Source organism: Cryptococcus neoformans, chromosome 3 (genome assembly GCF_000149385.1).
Source record: "Cryptococcus neoformans var. neoformans B-3501A chromosome 3, whole genome shotgun sequence".
NCBI classification, from domain to species: Eukaryota; Fungi; Basidiomycota; class Tremellomycetes; order Tremellales; family Cryptococcaceae; genus Cryptococcus; species Cryptococcus deneoformans.
The window spans coordinates 346,646-366,848 of NC_009179.1; the positions used below are offsets into that span (position 1 = coordinate 346,646).

Genomic DNA, 20,203 nt, shown 5'->3' on the forward strand with positions numbered 1-20,203 from the left:
CAGCGCCACGAACAGTCATTCTACACATTCGTCCATAACGTTCATTCCAAGGGCAAGGGATTATTTGACTCTCTCATGTCGTGGCTCGAGCTTTTCCTCAATTACGCTCGTTCCGGTTTACCATCCCCTATCGATCTCGAATTCATCCTCCCGCACTCGGAGGAAGAACGTCGAAAAGTGCTGGCAGAGGTCGATAGCGTCGCGACGTACCATTACCGACTCAAGGTCGCGCACGAAGAAAAGATTCGACGACGGTTCCGCGCAGCTGCAACGGATAATGGCGGAGCGGGGGGAATAGGCGATCCGATTGATGATGAAGCCGAGTTGTTGAGCTCTGTTATGGCGAGCTTGAATATAGGCGAGACGACGATGGATGAAGCGGGTGATTTGGCAGATGAAGAATCAGAGGAGGAAGCAGAAGATGAAGAGGAAGAAGAAGAGGAGAGACAGTTGGCGAATTTGGAGGAAGGGGATGAAGATAAGAGTGATACGAGCTCGATGAACCTCGCCAGCCCGAAACAAGAGGCGCTTTCTCCACCGTCTGGTAGCGCTGGCTCTGGTAACAGTACGGCCGATCGAAGACGGAGCTCGCATTCTTCTACTTCTCAATCCCTCAAGAAAGTGCGATCGGCTTTCAAGTTTAAACATGGTGACGATAAAAAATCGAGCCCGACCGCAGTTGCAGGTGGAACTGACGAAGGAAAACAATCTTCGCCGCTGGCACAAGGAGGGCGGCATCATGTCCATGGTCATGGGAATGGGAGAAGGAAGAAGATGGGTGGTATAGTAACGTTGACACCCCCGGAGACAGAGTCGATAGCTACTCTAAGGCCATTGTTCGTCGAAGCTGTAAGTGATCTTTCCTTACTTTTGTCGTAGTGTCGGGCTTTCGTTCGGCTCTGGAAAAAACGAAAGCTGACTGAATAATCTTTTTCTGTGCCACAGCTTCGTCCTAGTCTGATAGTTCAACCTATGAAATAAAGGTACTTGTGATGGGATGCTCCCTGGATTTCGATAACTCCAATTCATCAGACCTTCATCTTGTTGAGAACAATCAGTTTGGAAATATCCTTCATCAATTGTATATATCTCCTTGGTGTAAAGCGTGCCCTTTTCAATCTCTCGTCCATATGAAAAACGTATTGCAAACGAAAATCTAGTATTCTATGATGTAATCTGTGGTGCATATATGTTTGATTTCGAGATAACATCCTCTATTATAAGTCCAGAAGCCTTAAGGTCGGAAGCTCAGAATTTCGCCAGTTCGCAGAACGGGTTGTTGGCGCCTCCTGCTTGAAACGTTGTCCAGTGAAGAAGAAAGATGAATGTAACTCACGCAATACGTAATCAAGCATATATCTCGGCATATCCGTGAGATGCTTTAACCGGCGGGCAACATCTATAAAAAGCAGGAGGCGCGACAATAGTCAATCGCCCTTCCGAACAAGCTAGAACGAGAAAGGCGTTCGTCCAAAAAACAGCTCACAGCTCTTCTAGGCCGAAAAAAATGTCAGCCAAGATTACAAGAGCGACCAAGGAGGATGTCGTAAGTTAACATTACGGGTAACAAGGTGGGGTCTGCAGTCTGATAGCTAAACCACATGGTGAATAGCCTGAGCTCCTTCAGCTTATCACTGAGCTTGTAAGTCTACAAATCTGTGTCATGACAGTGCTTCCTCGAGGCTAATTAGGACATTAGGCGATCTACGAGAAAGCCGAACATGAAGTCAAGGCGACTCCCGAGCTCGTCTGTCCATCCCCTGCCATTTAATCGCCAGAGGATCGTGGCTAACTGGATAGCAGATGGTGAAAAACGTCTTTGACAATGGATATGCTGAGTGTCTCATTGCTCGAAGGGAGACGGAGGACGGAAGCAAGGGCGAAACTATAGCTCTCGCTTTGGTAAGTCATCTCCCCTCGGCAGCTTAGATGATAGCTTACCTAGCATTAGTACTTCTTCACCTATTCCACTTGGCTCGCTGCTCCTGGTCTCTACGTACGCCTGATATCCCCTCTTTCGTAGAGCATTCAACTAATGCGGACACAATAGCTGGAAGACTTATACGTGAAGACTGACTGTCGTAACATGGGGCTTGGCAAGCGTCTGTTTGGCGAGCTCGGGCAAATAGCTAAAGACAGGGGCTGCAAACGTGTGGAATGGAGAGTTCTCAAGGTGCGTGGACAATCTTAGAGGACAATAATTGAACGATCCCTGACGACTGCCTATCAGTGGAACGAGCCATCAATCGCATTCTATACTCAGTGTCTCAAGGCCGACGACCTTTCAGAGTGGGATACTATGCGTATTGAGGGAGATGAGAAGATCCAAAGGCTCATCACTGACTTCAGGAAGCCTTAACACTATGTAGCTTATTAGAACAAGATGTATAAACATAAATGGATAAACGAAAGAAACAAGGCCGTGTATATGCGCAGTTGTCAGTTACGTCTATCACTCGCCGTTATAGCCTGACCCATCAACATCTTTCGCCATTAGTTTGAACCCATTCCAAGGCATAGTATCTTAACGTTCCAGATGGGGGTGTAGATGTACTTCCCTCTCCACTTCTTCCAGGGATCTCATCAGCTTCCATTTTCCTGCGTCTACGGGGTTTTGGCAGTTCCATGTTTTCACCATCGGCCAGTCCACCTTCACTCAGCTCGTCCCACGGTTTCGTGCTCGTGGCCTTTGTTGTTGTTTCCTCAGAGGATGTTTTTGAAGCCGCCGTGGAAGGAGTGCTAGTAGAAGAAGCGCAAGCTGAATATAGAGATTGTGGGCTTGATTGTAATAAGAAGCCCTCGAGGCTGGTAGTCACTGATGATCAAAGTAAATCAGAAAGCGAGCAATGTCTAGGCGGATGGACCTTTAGAATGCTGACGTACCTGAAAGCTCGCTTTTCATAGCGTCGGAGGGGGGAACATCCGCCTCATATGTTGATGCTACTGACGGAGTGGTGATCTTGCTGTCTGCCATCTTTGTGGGTGGGGGGACTAGGTTAACTAGATATCAAACGGGTGATCACTGTTGTGCTTGGTGCTTGCTGAATGAACACATAGCCTATCTGGGGGTTTGCTATTTATATCTCCATAACAGCAATTTCGTCAGCCGGGACTTGTCACTTTATTACTAACCACCATGAGGATGCCACCTTTGTGCTCGTCTCGCTATCTTCACCATCCATTCTTTGATTTTGCCTGAGCTCCATGGGGTATTTTGCCGCGGTGATGGATATCCTTTCATTTCCGGCAAGGAAGTTTTTGTAGATGCATTAGAAGCGTGCTTCTGAGGGTTCGCAAAGACGAAAGCCATGATGAGGATTTTATAAACCTTCCTTGAGAATATGGTAAAGGTATTCTCCATTGTGGAGGTTACTCAGAATGATTTCACCATTGAGAAATAACGGTCCTGGTCAAGGTGCTGGTCGAGGGTCACCAGCGACACATCCAAATGATTCAAGAATCACCTGCTATTAGGTTACATCGTAATGGACAGAGCAAACAATTGAGAATGCACTACTATACATACTTCAATCTCGTAATTGCAATTAATACATTGAACACCTCCTTTCTTCATCGTTCACCCCTTTTCCCTTTTAATCCTTGGCGATAATCTCAGGATTCCGGAGTATTACTCATCGAAATGATGAGCAAGTTCCCATCCCTGTGCCAGAGAGGCGAGGATCGTGTCCACCATGAAACCTCTTCTTGCATAGTCTATACCCATTTTCAAGTTAGAGGAAGACTAATAGTGATGGAGAATAGTGAACACACCATCAAGATGCCTGGACAAATACTTCAGAGGGATGACTTTCTTGGCGATGTGCTCGCCCTAGATGTCTGCGTCAGAACAAGTACGATAACAGCAGCTAATGAATGCTTGTAGCTAGGTGTAGACTCACGTCGTCCAGGTGCTGTTCGGGGTCTGGATCATGCTCCCCAAGCTTGACATGGATTATTACCAGATGCATATTTGCACCGCTCATCCTAACACAAGGGTTGAACATCAGCTCTATCAGGGATCATACCGAAAGGCTAATTATACAATGACAAAGAACTTACCCCGGATCTTTGGCGAGCACATGGGAAACGTGGGAAACAGTCGCATTTCCTTGACCAGATTCACCACTACCGTATCCCGTTTCTTCGTAAAGTTCTCGAAGAGCGGCTGTACCGGGGTCTTCACCTTCATCAATCAGGCCGGCAGGAAGCTCTACAGTATGGCAAGTCCGCACTGTTGAATAATGAACGCATGAGAAGGTTAATAAATGGACGTACCAATGACTGTTGAAGCGACAGGAGGTCGATACTGTTCAATGATGACGGTAGATACGGGTTTATGTGGGTGAAATAAAAGAGCAAGAATGTGGACAGCTAAGCAATAATGGTCAGCGTCTAACCCCAGAGTTCGCAGATGAAATGGAGGTTCAGTAGAGAGTGTGAAACTCACAGTCGACTCCTGACTTGGGCCTATTCGCCCTATTGGCAACTTCCCACACCCTCTGTATACCATCACCGTAAGGAGTGGCATAACTAGACATAGGACCAGACCCACCTGTTTTCCGTCTTGATCCTTCCAGTTGATCTTCTCCAGTTTTAGCCACTTTGCATCTGTCTTATACTCCTCTGTCTTAAGATTCTCTGGCTTCTGAGAAGACTTCGATTCGGATACCATGGTTCGTGATAGTTGTGCGATGATAATAGAATGAGGGACAAAAGCTCTCGGTTGTGATAGCAAGGTTGTCTTGATTGTTCGTGATGTCTGGTGAAGACAGAAGCGCATATATCCCGTTTCTTTTATCCCTTTGTCTAGTCGGGGAAGAACGGATGTGTATGATGCAAGGATATGGTTAGATGTTCCCAGCAAGATTTGGTAAACTGTTTTAGAAGAAAAGGAAGCCTATGTGAATCGATAGAGCAACGAATATGACATCAAGCAGGATACAGCTGACACAATATTACTTATGGATTGGAGGTGATCGTCGGGATCGGCCTCCTCCGAGTCCGCGTTAGCCTGGGAATTGGCTGGTCATTCTCCGCTGTTGCCTCTATGCATGATAAACCTTACGAAAAGTTACGACGACGGAGCCGGCAATTGGCTATGGTGTATCCCGAAATGCATACATGTCCTCTTGGCTCCTTCATCCTCCGTCCCTCACATTATTCAAAGTCGTCACGGGGTTTAAAAAGTAGTTAGAGCCAGAGAAAAAAGCGCACGAAGAAGAAGTGCGGCGTTCTAACGTGCCTCTAATAAACTACTAGCTCCCACCATCATAAATAAAATCTAGCAGACAACAAGCACAATTGTTTATTAGTAGAGTTGTCATACACAAATATTTAGGTCATTTGTTAGATAGTAGGCTTTCTCACGACTAACGTAATACGTTTGAAAGGTGAATAAGACCGTGGCCATTATCGTCTCTGAATTGCTCGTGTATATATATATAAGAATACAATATAATTACATGACATTCACGCATAACCCCTATGAACGAAGCCAAGAAGTCAACCACTTTTAAGCCTTAGCCTTTTTCTTTATCCCTAACAACTTTTGCATCCCTTCTCTCTTCCTCTTGACCTGAGGCGGCGCCCCAACACCATTCGGGCCAGCAGTTTCCAAAACCTTCCCCTTAGCCGCCAAGAGATTTTGTACACTCGGTTCTCCAGCCTTTTCAGTGCCAGGTACGGGTCGTCGCTTGATGGTCAACTGGGGCAGAGCCGTGTTCTCTTCCTCCGAGCCTTCCGCCTCTCCGTCAGGGGTTTTGGTCTTTTCAGATTTTTGAGCGCCAGATCCAGCAGGACCCGCGACCTTTGCAAAGTACTGCCGGACAAGAGCATCATCTTCTTCTTGCTCGGCCTTCTGTCGAGCTTCTTCCTCTGCGGAAATCTTTTCCGCGTGGAGAGCGGCAAGGAGCGACTCGGGATCTTGATCGGTCTTGTTCAGCTCGACACGAGCGTTTCGCTGTCTGTAGAAACGCCACAAGTTAGTAGAAGTCAAAACAAAAAGCTAAAATAAACAAACCGAAGATCGGCCAGCTCGTCCATCATTTCCATTTCTCTTTTACTCTGCTCTTGACTTCTCTCCAGATCAGCCATAGCATCTCTTTCCTGAGCTTCTTCCCTCAAATTTCCCTCGGAATCATAATCGTCATCCGCCGCTGCATCTGGCATGGCACCTGCTTTCCCCGTGGGATCATTCTCAATCCAATTTTCAAAGTTGCGGGTAGCACCCTGCTCGCAAGTATAGTCGGCATTTTTGGGATCGGTCTTGAATGTGATTTCAGAGGAACACATTGGGCATTTCTAAAGCTTTCCGTCAATACAATGGCCATTGGAGATTGAAGTACCAAAAAAAAAAACACACGATGTAAAACCTAAACACCTTGATACCGTAGTATTCCTCCCCGACAGCCGTCTCTTTCCTCGCGTTGAACTTCTTTCCTTTATCTAAAGAAGTCCGTTAGTGCTGTATCCACAAAGTCTCCATAGAATGAGTTGACTTACAGATGTACTCTCCGCACCTGTTACACCTCATGGAGAACGGCGCCATCAGTCGAATGACCTGCTGAGGGTCCTTCGGCATCTTGCGCCGTTTGATCTTCGACGGATCAAAATCCGGAGGGAAGCTGTACAAGAACAGGTCACAGTAAGCATATTTCATATATGAAAAAAATAAGACAGTCGATTGATGAGAAGTGGCAAAACTTACTATTTCTAATGGTCGAAAACATCGATAGGCAAGGCGTACATTAGCACAAAAACGCTCTTCGATAATTACAGCGAAATGGCACTCACGTTCAAAACCTTTCGTTCAGACATCTTGAATTTTGCCTTGGAAAGGCTTAGAGAGAAGAAAAGGGAAAGACAAAGGCAAGTTGTATCTGGTCAAGTCTGATCATTCGCGATGGTGGCGGCAGCGGCGGCGGATGGAGGAAGGGAAGCGGTGGTGGCCGAATATAACGCTCTATCGAATAAATAAACGTTAAATAATTGTATCAGCCTGATTCAGGGCTGACGTTCCTCTCAGTCTGATCTCAGTTTTGAGTTGTCATGTATAGACTAAATGGAACATATCGACCACAGCACCTTCCATTCGTGCGTCGTCGTGGTAACGGATGCTCTTCTGTTGTATCGTATTGTGATGGAAATGTGAGTAAGCACGTGGTAACAGCGAGAGCAAAGCAGCAAGAGTAATTTTGTCGTTCTGTCGCATGGCGGGTGTCGTCGGGGTGTCGATAAAGCAAACAAGTCCGTGTTATCGGAATCCAACTGAAAAGATTTGCAGGCGAAGTGGGAAACGACGGTGCTGACAATGAGTAGTGATGATGGCCGTATTCGCTTGAGTCCCGGAATTCACATTGTATCCCTTTATAAATGGACTCCAGAATTCATTCCTAGCGAGCCTTGGTTTTGAGCCTTTTATCGCACTACGTACCGTGGACAGGTCACGCGTTGACTTCCTGTCGACCTCTCAATTCTACGCATAAAAAGGGATTTTCCCTGGCCAAATCTCTCTTATCTTTGACAAGCATCCCATCCATTCTCGCGCACCATGGGTCAATCATCAACTACTGCTGCTTCTCAGTCAGAAGCCCTCGCGTCTAAAGATTCTAAAATTGTCATCATCGGTGGAGGCGGGACGATGGGTTCCTCGACAGCTCTCCATCTCTCTAGGAGAGGGTTTACGGATATCAGGATTATGGATGTTTATCCCATACCTTCCAGCAACTCTGCAGGAAATGATTTGAATAAGGTAAGTACGAAGGTTACTCTACATCATATGAAACTTATCTAGAGAAATCGCTCGCGAAGATCGCTGGTGATGATCAAATTGGAACCTACGAGGGCGTCGCCGATACCCTGTGGGATGCTTGGAATACCGATCCTGTCTTCAAGCCCTATGTCCATCTTGTTGGCAAGGTAGGTTGGCCCGTCGCGCATGTAATTAAGTCAAGGCTAATCGAGCTATGAACCATAGTTGGAACTTACAGTCGATGAAACCGAAGCGAAGTTCTTGAAGGCCAAAGTAGACAGAATGCGCGCTCGGGGACGTACCGATGTAGAGTGGCTGGACAACGAAGAGGATGTTCGCAGACGTGCTCCTCATTTGAAGAACGCCGACATCAAAGTCAGCTCCTTTCATTGCACCATAAATTTAAGTAGTAGCTAATCGTCAAAGTAGGGCTGGCGTGGGCTTTGGTGCGGTAGGGGAGGGTGGGTCGCTGCTCGTGATGCCCTCGATTCTGTGGGCCGGGAGCTGGAGCAATTTGGTGTCAAGACTTCATTTGGTGCATCTGGATCTTTTGATTCATTGATTCTCATGGAAGATGGTAAGACAATAAAGGGCGTCAAGGCCAAGAATGGATCCGAGTATGAGGCGGATCTCGTCGTTCTTGCTGCCGGAGCTTGGTCACCTGCCTTGATAGACCTAGAAGGGCAGTGCATTTCCAAGGTGGGTGACTTATCGTCAATTTGAATCAGAGGTTGAACACAACATGTTAAGTGTTGGGTATATGCCCATCTTCAACTCACTCCGGAGGAAGCTGCCACTTTGAAGGGGACGCCTACCGTTTACAATAGCAAATATGGGTTTTTCTTTGAGCCTCGACCTGACAATCATCTCATTAAACTCTGCAATGAATTTCCAGGCTATACGAATTATCGAGAATGGACCCCCTTTGGAGCCACTACGCCTCAACGAATATCTGTCCCTCGCTCACACGCTGATAACCCAACCGACACGATTCCTACAGAAGTGCTCGAAGAGATCCAGCGCCTTGTCAAAATGTGCCTACCGCAGTTTGCCGATAAGCCCCTGATCAATCAATCCATGTGCTGGTGTACCGATACAGACGATGCGAACTGGCTACTATGCGAGCATCCCAAGTGGAAAGGTTTGGTGTTGGCTACGGGAGATAGTGGGCACACCTTTAAAATGCTGCCTGTGGTTGGCGGCCAAGTTGCTGACCTCATCGAAGGCAAAGTAAGTCATAGTTGCTTTAAGTTTAACCCTCAGACTAATACGATAAATCGCAGATGTCCGAGCAGAGAAAGTATGCTTGGAGGTGGAGACCTGGAGTAGGCGATCCCAACGGTACTGGAAGACCTGGTCCTTTACCCAAAGATCTCTCGGATGTGGACGGTTGGCGGCATGACTAGATGTACTGATGGTTCATAGACGTTAGGAGACATGTAGCGTCAACGTGTTGTCAGCATGGAATTTCACTGTATCTGTTGAAGTAAGCATGCGCGCAACTGCCACTTAGAACTTTCAACAAGCACACCGCAATCTGGCCGGAACATTCAGGAGTTCTTGTTGATTGCGGTAATCATTCGGTTCCCAGATCTTTCAGGAACGTCCGGTTTCACTTGAGCTATCGGGCTTTGAAGCCTATTATATGGACGAGATTTCCCTATTAATGATAAACTGGCCTGAAATATTTATGGGATTTGCGATACGCGTCCTGAGAAAATGAACTCTGTTTCGCGTTGTTTTGGTGGTTCGTCTACCCAAATTATCTTTCTTCGTTGCCTTCACTTTCATTTCACAATTTCATCCTTTGATTTCCTCATTTCTGCTCTATCGATGTCCTTATAATCCCAACAGCCATTCGCTCCTTGCCTTACAAGTTGGAAAACAACAGAAATCTCCTCTCCTCACGGTCAGCGACCTCTCTTTTCCTTGACGACAGACGACAGACGACATAAAGTTGAGACGATCTGTCCCTCCGTCCCGCTTGCCGATTTATTTTTTACATCAATAAACGCATTCGCATCTATAACCAATCCGTCTTGGGCCAGCTGTGCTATATAATTCCTTCTTTTCTATATCTGTAAGCTTCAGTGTTACGATCACGATGCTTCCCAGCTAACGTGATACACACAGTAGCCAAGCACGATTTTCCCACAATGTCGAGCTCTTTGGCTGCCCTCGATCCCGCTTCTCTTCCTCTTCCTCCTTCGGCCGATCCGCAATCCTCAGCACCTCCAACTCTTCCTGATCATCTTCCTGTCGATAACACTGCTAGTGAAGGTATTCAGACGGCAAACGAGCTCGACGCAGGAGAGGGGAGCTGGCCCTCAGCAGCACGAGATCTCATCCAGTCATTGCGCACGCAACTCGCTGATTCTCGACAACTTGTGTCTCAACAAACTACCAAGCTTTCTTCCCTTGCCGATCTTGCTGTGGAACATTCGCAGTTGAAAGACAAGCACGCATTTGTGTCTGCTGCCAAAGAGGCGGTCGAAAGTCAGCTCAAAGATGAGATTAAGAAGCGCGAAATGGCGGAGGAACAGGTCGAAATGCTTCGAGGTCAAGTGGAACAGGCTCGGAGAGGTGTTATGACATTGCAGAAACAAGAAGCGGAAAGGAAACGTCTGAGTGTCATGAGCGGAATGGGTCTGGGTTTGGTGCCAAACTTTGATGAGGAAGAAGTGTTGGTCGGGGAAACGTCGAAGAGGGACAGCAAAATTTCTCGTCGAACGAGTATGATGGGCAGATCGCACAGGAGGGTTAGCTCCCAGTCAGAACCTGCAGACTTCAGTGCTGCCGCAGAAAGGCAGTCACTTGTGTCCCCGAAGCCACCAGCAGCTCCTCGACTCTCCAACGGCCTTCGAGAGCTCAAACTTGCCGCAACTCCGGCTACAACCTACCCTGCAAGCCCTAGTCCTCCCTCACAGCCTACGCTACTTGGTCAAAGCAGCTACTTTGAGGACTCAGCTTCTCAAGCTGCCATTGCGTCAGCCAACCGGGAAAAGGCAGCCGCGACGGAAGAGGCTGCCCAACTTCGCTCTGAATTGCGCCAAGTTCAGCTCAAATTGGCAGAGAGCGAGGAATCGAGGGCTGCCACAGAAGTGTGCTTGAAGGCTCTGCGAGAATTTTTGGCATCCAACGAGGATAACGATAATGGCCAGAGTGCTGTGGAGGCTCTCAGAGGTCTTTCATTACCTCCTCTTCCAACAGATCGTGATCCAGACGGACAATTCGACCAGAAGGAAATGAAACCTACTGGATGGGGCTTCAAGCTCTGGTCAAACCGCGCTCAACCTCAGTCTCAATCTTCTTCTGAAGGACTCTCGCCCAGCCGGTCGCGCGCTACTTCTTCTGCTACTATGAACAATCCCTCTATCTCGCCATTAGCGACACCCGGGGAGGAGGGTGTAAGCGCTGGATTGGGTGGTTTCGTTAGCAGTTGGACGAAAGGGGTTACCCCTGGGGCTCCCCAGACGGGTGCTGGTGCAGTGAGTGGTGGATCCGGTGCGAGTGGAGCATTAGGAGCGCCGCAAGCGCCTCCTAGGAAACTGTCCGGAATGGGAGGCTTCTTCCGCCGTGCTGCTGCTACTCAACCTCCTCAAGCTGCGGAGAAAGAACTTCCTTTGCCACCCACGCCCACAAAAGTCCTGACCACTGTGAACGAGCAAGGAGGTGAAGTTGATCTCTCAAGCCCCGCTGTTGGACCAGAGGCAGAGAAGGAGGAGGATAGGCGTAAAAGCAGTGCAACGACTTTGAGTGATTTGGAGGCAGAGTTGGGTACTCCTCACGGAAGTATGGAGGAGAAGATGGAAGGAGAGATTGGAGAATTGAAGGGCAAGGTGGGAGAGTTGGAGAAATTGGACGAGGTTGAAATTTGATCTGGAATCGTTTATGTTTTCTGTCGTTCTGCAGGAGAGACTTGACGAGATCTATGAATTGTCATGTATGCCATAGAAACGAATTTTATTATAGAGAATCAAGGTCATATATGATAGACGAACAGCTATGAAACGATATTTGACAAATGATATTTGACAATGACGTGGTGGTAAGCCAGAAGAAAAAAAGCCCTGTGCCTGTCTGTGCATAGCATCATCTACTCTACTCTAGACCTCTTTATTGGAGGTCCATTAACTCCTCACCAAACAATCCACCTTCCATCTCGCCAAGCACATAGTCCAACATGTAACTTTCCTGCACAAGCTTGTCAACCCTGTTGAAATGCCTCTCAGAATATGGGATAAGCCCTTCGAGAAGATCCTTGATGCTTATAGGCGCGCCGAGAGACGGTCGTTCCTTCTTCTTCTTCTTCTTCTTTTCCTCTCCCTCCTCCTTCTCCTCGTCCTCATCTTCATCCTCCTCTTCCTCCTCTGAACGCTTGGGCAACCTGTTGGCCTGCTCAAACGCCGCAAGGATATCCTCCGCACTCCTCAATTTGAAGATGGCGTGCAAAATCACCTGCGCCACCGGTGCCATCTTGGCATTCGCATTCCAGTCTCTCACAAACTTTAGCAACCTCACCAACTCTATTCCAGGCAAGGTCTTCATAATCTCATCAATCTCTTTGGACCCAGTGATCCCTTGTTCTTCCTCTGTCAAATCGGGCTGACGGCCCTTGACGACGGTACTGAAGAGGTTGAAGAGACGTCCGGGCTGACTCATGGAGAGTGCGAGTAAGATGGCGCGGCGATAGTCTTTGAGAGCGACGTAGTTGATGAAATCCTGTTCGACCTGGACGGACTTGATGAGAGTGGCGTTTGCCTCGGATTGTTCGAGGAGAGAGGTGTCGTGCCAGATGGTGAGGAGGGAATCGGCGCCGGCGGAGAGGAGGGTGGATTCGTCGGATGAATGTGCAAGCGCCCAGATCTGCAAGGAAAAGGGAAAAATAAAAAAGAGATTAGTGAAATGGTACGTTGTAAGTGAGAGTAGGAGGCAACTCTCACCTTGTCTTCGTGATTATCCAACGTCTTTACACATTCTTCTTCCTTGATATTCCAGAGCTTCACTAACCCATCAGACGCAGAAGTCACGAGCTGTTGACCATGAGACAAAAAGTCCACTCGAAGCACAGAGTTGGTGTGACCCTCAAAAGTCTGGATATACAAGAGTCAGCAAAGTAACAGGGAAAGTCCAGGCCAACACACAAAAACGCCAAATGAAAACCAACCTTGAGACAAGTAAAGTCGTCCAAACTCCAAAGCTTGACGGTCCTATCGGCACTACCGCTCGCCACAACTTTATCATTCCTGCTAAACCTCACGGTCCATACACCTCTTCTATGCCCTGCACAAGTACCCAAAGCCTTGAAACCTCCTTCCGCACCTTTTCCTTCTCCAGGTACCTTGGGCGGGTTGAAATCAATGGCGTAAAGCTTGACAAGCTTGTCTTGGGAACCCGAGACGAGGAACTTGTCGTTGGGCGCGATATCGAGTGAGTTGATATCCTTTTCGTGGGCACGGAGGGTGGCCATCGACCGAGGGCGGATAGGAGACGGAGAAAGAGAGTTGGAAAGGGGAGTGAGATCCCACATTTTGATGGTACGGTCCTGACTTGCAGTGAAGAGGAACCGGGCATGACCGTTGTCGGAAGGCTTGCGCGCAAAAGCGACGGCACCGATCGATTCCGCGTGGCCTTCACAGATGGCGATGCATTTCCATGTATACCCATCGCCCTCTGCGCAGGTGGTAGGCGCCCATACGCGAGCAGTATGGTCTTTGGATCCGGTGACGAGCCATTGGTGGTCGGGGGAGATGTCAAGACAGAGGATCATATCGCTGTGTCCGGGAAGGAGTCGGGCATTGAACGAGGATGTGGAGTAGACTCGCAAGAGGTTGGAGTTTGTAGCGACTGCCATGTGGGAGTGGGGAATGTCTGGTGTTTCCGGAAGTGAGGAAGGGGAGGTGGTTGGTGCGGAGGGATGGGAGAGGAAGGCGACGTCGACGATTTCGTCGTTGAAACCTATAATTTGACGTGTTGAAAGGAGAGTGGAAAGGGAATGGAAGATGATGTTTTGATCGGCGTGGATAGATACGAGGGACGAGGAGGTTGGGGAGTACATTACGGAAAGAACGCCGCGCTGTTCGTCCTCGTCCAACTCTGTTTCATCGACCCCTTCGACGCCTTTCATTGTAGCAACCTGGGTTCCCTTGAGGACGTCCCAGACCCTCACCAATCCTTTATCTCCACCGGTGTAGCAAAGCCATCTCCCTTCGGCTGCACCAGAAACTTGCTCTTCTTGGGGCAATAAACCCAAAGATTCGACTTGCTCTTGTGCGATGATAGTTTGCACCAACTTGGGGCCCGCTGTCGCCTTTCCTTTACCCTTTTTGGCCAAAGCCGTTGTTTCTCCTGAAAGCATATCCCATACAAGCACGACCTTGTCTCGACCACCGGTGACAGCCCATTTGCCGTCGGGGGTAACATCAATCCCTCTAACGACAGAGACGTGACCCTCGAGCACTGCTTTAGGCTTGACCGCATTCCCACCACCGACAACACGGGCATTAGCATCTCGAAGATCATAAACCCGTACCCTGGAGTCGGTCGACCCAGTGAGAAGCTCCATACGACGTCGTTCTTCTCCAGAGATGATGGGGAAGTTGAAGTGTAATGCCGAAACGGGACCGCCATGTCCTCTGAACAGATGTGTCACGTATCCACCGGCCAAGTCCCAGACCTTGACAATTCCATCAGAGGATCCAGTAGCTAAAAGCGTGTTGTCGGGGGAAACTTTTGAGACGAGGATAGGAGCCGAGTGGGCTTTGTTGAGGATACGGGTGTAGGTTAATGAAGGGGGTTTGGGAGTAGATGAGAGGGGTGCTGATTCAGGAAGAGGGTAGTACCGGACAGTCATGGACATGTGCGATGTGATGAGAGTAGGTGGTGAAGTATGGTAGGAGAGCGAGAGGGACGTAATGGGTGTGCCGTCCTGATGAATAAAGTCAGTACATGGGATCAGATAGAGTGAAAAGAAATGCGATGAAACTTGCCCCTCGTATTCTAGCGATAGCCAACCCAGTCTGCACTTCCGTCACCAAGGCCTCTTCTCCCATGGTAGTGATTATCCACTGGCCATCCTTGGTAAGAAGAACGGGTCCGCCAGTATAGATAGGGCGGATGGACCGCGGAGACGGTCGGAAGCTACAGTAAAGGTCAGTGGATGTTTTAGGCAAGAAAAATTCGGCACCAACGTACCTAGTCTTGAGAGACTTTCTAGAGTGGGTTCCGCTCATTTTTGTGGTGGTATACCCTATAGATCGGGTACGTGAGAGTGTGGTTATGTTTGTATGCGAGTTTTTGTGTTGGCGGACAACGGTGCAGCTGAAGATTTATCGGGGAAAATGGTGACGTAACGAGTAGCGGAGACAAACAGGAGGAAATTCCCACGGCCGCTCGTTGCGGATTTGCTCGGCAACCACCCGCCCCGCCAGCTCCATTTCGTGGTTGTCCATTTCCCACTCGCTCTCCAACGCCCGCGCCCCTCTCCCCCCCCTCCCCGCCCCCACTCCGCCCACCATATCCCACAACATCCCCCCAAAGCGCCCGTCCCCCACCTGGCAGCAGCAGCAGGCGGGGGGCAACAGCAACCTTCGTCCCCTCAATGTCAGGGACGCATTGTCGTATCTCGACCAGGTCAAGGTGAGTGCTCTGTCGGAGCGGCGGTCCGGATGGGCGGCCCATTCGTGGGCCGTGCGATGGATGGAAGCGGATGCGGCGTGCACTGGTGGTGGATTGACCGGTGGAGTGAAAAGCGCTTTTGGTGCCGCCTCCACCGGAAAGAGAAGGTCTCCATAAAAGTGTCTGCATGCTTTGTGACGTGCGCGACTTTGCGAGGCGGGATCCGGGGGCGTATACTGTGCGGGAACCTGTGGAATGCGAGTAGAGAGGCATGGCAGGCGAGAAAACGGGTCACCCGCAACACCTCAGCCTCCACCGGCAGCTCCGGCTCCTTTTGCGGAAAGTCGGATACTAACACCATTGCAGATTCAATTCAACGACCAACCAGATGTATACAACCGCTTTTTAGACGTGATGAAAGAATTTAAAGGCCAAGTGTGAGCAGATTGATGCCTTTTTTTTCTCTTCTACTTGCGAGCCATGCTGACCGTCGCCGGTAGTATTGACACACCCGGGGTTATCGACCGAGTGTCAACACTCTTCCGCGGCCACCCATCACTTATCCAAGGCTTCAACACTTTCCTCCCGCCAGGATACCGTATCGAGTGCTTTGGAGGCGAAGGGGATGCTTCAGGGTTGATCACTGTCACCACACCTGCTGGAACAGTCAGCCAAATTCCTGGCAACTTTGCAGCTGCCATCGATCAGCGGGAGCGAGAAGCCCGTGAAGGTATCCAGGCGTCCGCCGCCGAGGTTACTGCTCGTGATAGCCGGGCGGGGTCGTCTGCGCCTTACCCTTCAGCCACGAGTCAAGGTGCTGCTCCAGCTCAACCTTTACCGCCGTTGAACGCTCTTCCGTCACATATCCCAAGCGGTCCTCCTCCTTTCCAAGGTGCTTCCCATACTGGCCGACAAGCAGCTGCTCCGCCACCTGCTCGCCAAGCTCCTGCAAGCCAGGGTCCCGGTACGCTTCCTCTGCCTCCTCACGCACAGCATCCTCTTCCTCCGTCGGGCCCTTCCACGCCTTCTGCAGCTCAATTCCTCGCATCTGGCGGACTGTCTCACGGCGCTCAACCTGCTCCTCAGCCACAACAAGGTGGCAACCGAGCCCCGATCTTAGAGTTCAACCACGCTATCACCTTTGTTAACAAGATCAAGACTAGGTTCAACAACGACCCCGAAACTTACAAGCAGTTCTTGGAAATCCTTCAGACATATCAGCGTGACACGCGGGACATTGCAGAGGTGTATGAGCAAGTTACCAAGCTCTTCACCAATGCTCCCGATCTGCTCGATGAATTCAAGCAGTTCTTGCCCGAGAATGGTACAGGCGGTCTGGGTATGCTTTCTGGCTCATTCATGCAAGCTGCTGGTGCCGCGCCTGTTGTTCCCGAAAAGGTCGCAGGTCAAAAGAGGGGTGCTGCCAAGGAGGGTAAAGAGATGGGTCAAAAGAAGCGAAGGACGGCTGCTTCGGGTGTCGAGCCTGCGACAAAAGCAACCCAGGGCAAACGCGCTCGAGCTGGTCAGAGGGAGAGTCCTTCTTTAGAAGACGTCGAGTCTGGACTCCCTGCTCTCACGCCTCAACAGCAAACTCTTGCATCCCCCGACGAAGTCGCGTTCTTTGACAAGGTTAAGAAATTCATTGACGACAAGGTGGTCTATCACGAGTTCCTTAAACTCATCAACCTCTTTGTGCAGGACATGATTGACACCAAGACCTTGCTCGACCGGGCGCAGCTGTTTATCGGGGATGCTCCCGAGGTTTGGGCAACATTCCAGAGGGTGGTGGGCGTCGATAGCGAGGGTAGGATCCCGCCTAACCCTGCTTCCATCCAGGGTGGCTACGGGTTTGGTGGAATGATTGGGATTGATAACTTGATGGTGGAGAACACCCCGATGTTGGACAGGGTCAAGCCTGATATGAACTTGGCGAGCGCCAACCAGGTTGGGCCAAGTTACCGCCAGCTGCCACGATCTGTAGGTCATATCTGTTTATCTTGTTTTCTATCAAGGCAGAATCACTAACGTAAAATGGGAAATAGGAAATCAACCTTCAATGTACTGGTCGGGATGCCATGTGTTGGGAGGTGCTCAACGATGAGTGGGTCGCTCACCCAACTTGGAACGCCGAGGACGTGGCACCGTTTGTCTCTCACCGTAAGAATCAATTCGAAGACAACCTCCACAAGTCTGAGGAAGAGCGCCACGAGTACGATTACCACATTGAAGCCAACCTGCGCACCATCGCTCTGCTTGAGCCCTTGAATAACAAGATTCAGACCATGGAGCCCGAAGAGAGGGCAAACTTCAACCTCAAGGCTGGTCTTGGTGGGCAAAGCAAATCCATCTACCAGAGGATTATCAAAAAAGTGTATGGTAAAGAGCTTGGGCCAGACGTCATTCGCGCTCTGCACGACAACCCTATTGTTGCTTTGCCCATCGTTCTTGAACGTCTAAAGGCCAAGGACGAAGAATGGAAACGTGCCCAGCGCGAATGGAATCGACTGTGGCGAGAGCAAGATGCCAAAAACTTTTATAAAGCTCTTGATTACCAGCACTCGGGTACGAAAGCCACCGACAAGAAAAAAGTTGCGCCTGCCAAGACGCTCATCAATGAGATTGAGGCACGCAAGGCTGAGCAGCTGAACCAGCGTTCGGCACTTGTCGATTTCCGCGTATGGAGGGCCAAGCCGCAGATGGAGTTTGAGTTTACGGATATGGATGTGCTCAAGGATTCGATGAAGCTTATCATCAGTTACCTCGACAGGATGCAGAGCAACTCGCTCTCATCTGCCGATCAAGTCAAGGTGGAGAGTTTCCTCCGCGACTTTGTGCCCATCCTTTTCATGCTCGACAAGGACGAGTTTGACGCCGAGTTTGGAGATGGCGAGGAGCCCAACAAGACACCAGAAGAGGAATCTGAAGATTCTGAAGGGGATGAGGAGAGCGGTAGTGCGGCAGATGACGCAGAGATCTCCAGTAATGCCGGGGGAGGTAGTGCCAGGGGCGCCAAGGGTGAAAAGAGACACGCCGCAGACTTGCGTAAGAGGTTGCTCAAGCAAGCTGCTGGGGATAATGTGAGCCGAGAATTATCGGTGACCACTACCGGCCCTACTGAGGATGGCCAGCTGCAACCATCTACGGAGCCTCTTTCTGGTGAGGTCACCCCACTGACAGAGAATGGCGAGCGCGCCGATACCCCCTTGCCCGTTCCTGCCGATCCCGAGGAAGTGGCGGAAGCGGTTGAAAAGGATAAAGCCGGGGCAGAGGCCAGCGAGCAGACGTGGGTCAAGATTGACGGCGTGGCCACGGAAAGTCAGCCCATGTCGGGGACAAGTTCAGTCAATGGGGAAAAGGAAAAGGAGCAAAGTGTAAAGGCGAAGAGAAAAGGCAACTTTTTCGCCAACAGCCATTTCTATGTCCTCTCGCGGTATCTTCAGGTGAGTATCGGTTTGAAAAATAAAAAAATAAAAAAACTACGGTGGCTGATTTCGAAATTCCAAGATGCTTTACTCTCGTCTCATGACTTGCAAGACCATCGCGTCCAAACTCGCCAAGGAGAACCGACGTCCCGTTAACCCGCTCGCTCTCAAACTTGGTCTCGTTGACCCTGTGACGCAGTACTTTGGTATTCTCCAAGGCGATAACCCTGCCGAACATTACTACTCTCATCTGCTGAGCTTGTTGGAGAGGTATTTCGACAATGAGATTGAGTTTGGAGCGTTTGAGGATGCGTTGAGATTGATGTTCACAAACGAGGCTTACCTGATGTTCAACTTGGATAAGGTGATTGGCGGTATTGTGAGACAGGTGAGTTTCAACATCATTTCTGTTAACACACAGACCAAAAGCGCTGATTTGAATTCAGATTCAAACGATTGTTGGCGACCTCAAGTCTCAAGAACTCTTTGCCCTGCTTCAGCGTGATCGTGCAAATGCAAGGACTTCGACCAAGAACCAGATTGCCTACAGAATGCAGGCTGAGGGCGTCCTGGGCGGCAACGAGAATTTGTACAAGATTGAATGGGTGAGTTACTTGATATTTAATAAACGAAAAAAAAGACGCTCATGATGCATGTCAAAGTTACCCGGGAAAGAGACGCTTACTATCCAGCTTTTGAACGAGGATGACCGTTCGGTGGACGATGCCGAAACTACGCAGGAACGATGGGCTCAATACATCGAATCCTTTGCCCTGGTATGTTTCAATTCCTTTTTCCTTTGTATTACCCCTGGGAACCTAAAACCTCTTTTTTCTTTTTTTAGACCCACCCAACGGAAGGTCTCCTCAAGCGCGTCGACTCGCCCTTCCTCCGACGAAACATTACAAAGGTCCATTCTCGCGAAGAAGAATTATCTGCTTCTGCCGGTCCGTCTTCTGCCAAGAACAATGTGGAAGCAAAGGACGGGCTGGAAATCAAGATTGCGTTGGGCAACTATCGAATGTTCTTTACCCCGGGAACAGAGGATTATTTCCACCGAGCGTACAAGCATCAACAAGTGCAGGCTAAACCCCGATCTCAAAAGTCTGTGGAGGGTGTCGCTGCTCCTGAACCTGAACCTGCTCCTGATTCTGAACCTGATTCTGAACCTGTTCCTGCCCCTGCTCCTGTTGCTCCTGCTTCTGCTCCTGATTCTGAATCCGCTCCTGCCCCTGCTCCTGATTCGGAATCCGCTCCTGCCCCTGCGCCTGTTGCTCCTGCGGCGGAAGTGCAGGAAAATGATGAGAGCGCAGATGTGGATGCGGGCGCGGAAGCGGGCGCGGAAACGGGTGCCGAGCCAAGCACGGTCGTGCCAGAATCTGCCGCTACTACAGCCGAGTAGACACGGAGAAAG

The 20,203-nt window shown here is 49.7% G+C and overlaps 8 protein-coding genes across 8 annotated transcripts in view; 5 read left to right on the plus strand and 3 right to left on the minus strand.

The window, feature by feature from the left end:
* CNBC1210 (hypothetical protein) overlaps nucleotides 1-981 on the plus strand; it is a gene marked incomplete at both ends in the record, with an annotated part of 4,012 nt that extends 3,031 nt beyond the window's left edge. The window contains 2 exons of the mRNA XM_771535.1: nucleotides 1-849; nucleotides 946-981. The exon at nucleotides 1-849 is cut by the window's left edge and continues 89 nt beyond it. Of these exons, the coding sequence (XP_776628.1) occupies nucleotides 1-849; nucleotides 946-981 (885 nt within the window). The remainder of the gene's footprint in view (nucleotides 850-945) is intronic.
* Nucleotides 982-1,507: 526 nt separating this feature from the next.
* On the plus strand, nucleotides 1,508-2,359 carry CNBC1220 (hypothetical protein; the record flags this gene model as incomplete). Its single annotated transcript, XM_771536.1, has 7 exons — nucleotides 1,508-1,546; nucleotides 1,613-1,642; nucleotides 1,700-1,747; nucleotides 1,804-1,902; nucleotides 1,952-1,996; nucleotides 2,051-2,173; nucleotides 2,240-2,359. The coding sequence occupies 7 exons, from the start codon at nucleotides 1,508-1,510 to the stop codon at nucleotides 2,357-2,359; spliced, it is 504 nt and encodes a 167-aa protein (XP_776629.1).
* Nucleotides 2,360-3,628: 1,269 nt separating this feature from the next.
* Nucleotides 3,629-4,672, minus strand: CNBC1230 (hypothetical protein; the record flags this gene model as incomplete). Its single annotated transcript, XM_771537.1, has 7 exons — nucleotides 3,629-3,714; nucleotides 3,772-3,829; nucleotides 3,900-3,984; nucleotides 4,060-4,210; nucleotides 4,276-4,371; nucleotides 4,448-4,499; nucleotides 4,553-4,672. The coding sequence occupies 7 exons, from the start codon at nucleotides 4,670-4,672 to the stop codon at nucleotides 3,629-3,631; spliced, it is 648 nt and encodes a 215-aa protein (XP_776630.1).
* An 840-nt stretch (nucleotides 4,673-5,512) lies between these two features.
* CNBC1240 (hypothetical protein) lies at nucleotides 5,513-6,658 on the minus strand (the record flags this gene model as incomplete). Its single annotated transcript, XM_771538.1, has 4 exons — nucleotides 5,513-5,963; nucleotides 6,020-6,300; nucleotides 6,362-6,444; nucleotides 6,502-6,658. The coding sequence occupies 4 exons, from the start codon at nucleotides 6,656-6,658 to the stop codon at nucleotides 5,513-5,515; spliced, it is 972 nt and encodes a 323-aa protein (XP_776631.1).
* Nucleotides 6,659-7,549: 891 nt separating this feature from the next.
* Nucleotides 7,550-9,156, plus strand: CNBC1250 (hypothetical protein; the record flags this gene model as incomplete). The annotated part of the gene is made up of 6 exons (XM_771539.1): nucleotides 7,550-7,750; nucleotides 7,795-7,917; nucleotides 7,976-8,125; nucleotides 8,180-8,449; nucleotides 8,501-8,980; nucleotides 9,034-9,156. 6 exons carry the CDS (start codon nucleotides 7,550-7,552, stop codon nucleotides 9,154-9,156), a joined length of 1,347 nt encoding a protein of 448 aa, XP_776632.1.
* A 750-nt stretch (nucleotides 9,157-9,906) lies between these two features.
* On the plus strand, nucleotides 9,907-11,628 carry CNBC1260 (hypothetical protein; the record flags this gene model as incomplete). Its single annotated transcript, XM_771540.1, has 1 exon — nucleotides 9,907-11,628. One exon carries the CDS (start codon nucleotides 9,907-9,909, stop codon nucleotides 11,626-11,628), a length of 1,722 nt encoding a protein of 573 aa, XP_776633.1.
* A 238-nt stretch (nucleotides 11,629-11,866) lies between these two features.
* CNBC1270 (hypothetical protein) lies at nucleotides 11,867-14,982 on the minus strand (the record flags this gene model as incomplete). Its single annotated transcript, XM_771541.1, has 5 exons — nucleotides 11,867-12,616; nucleotides 12,694-12,843; nucleotides 12,918-14,678; nucleotides 14,740-14,890; nucleotides 14,945-14,982. The coding sequence occupies 5 exons, from the start codon at nucleotides 14,980-14,982 to the stop codon at nucleotides 11,867-11,869; spliced, it is 2,850 nt and encodes a 949-aa protein (XP_776634.1).
* Nucleotides 14,983-15,781: 799 nt separating this feature from the next.
* CNBC1280 (hypothetical protein) lies at nucleotides 15,782-20,191 on the plus strand (the record flags this gene model as incomplete). The annotated part of the gene is made up of 7 exons (XM_771542.1): nucleotides 15,782-15,804; nucleotides 15,868-17,344; nucleotides 17,410-18,807; nucleotides 18,872-19,177; nucleotides 19,236-19,394; nucleotides 19,452-19,565; nucleotides 19,634-20,191. 7 exons carry the CDS (start codon nucleotides 15,782-15,784, stop codon nucleotides 20,189-20,191), a joined length of 4,035 nt encoding a protein of 1,344 aa, XP_776635.1.
* Nucleotides 20,192-20,203: the final 12 nt, after the last annotated feature.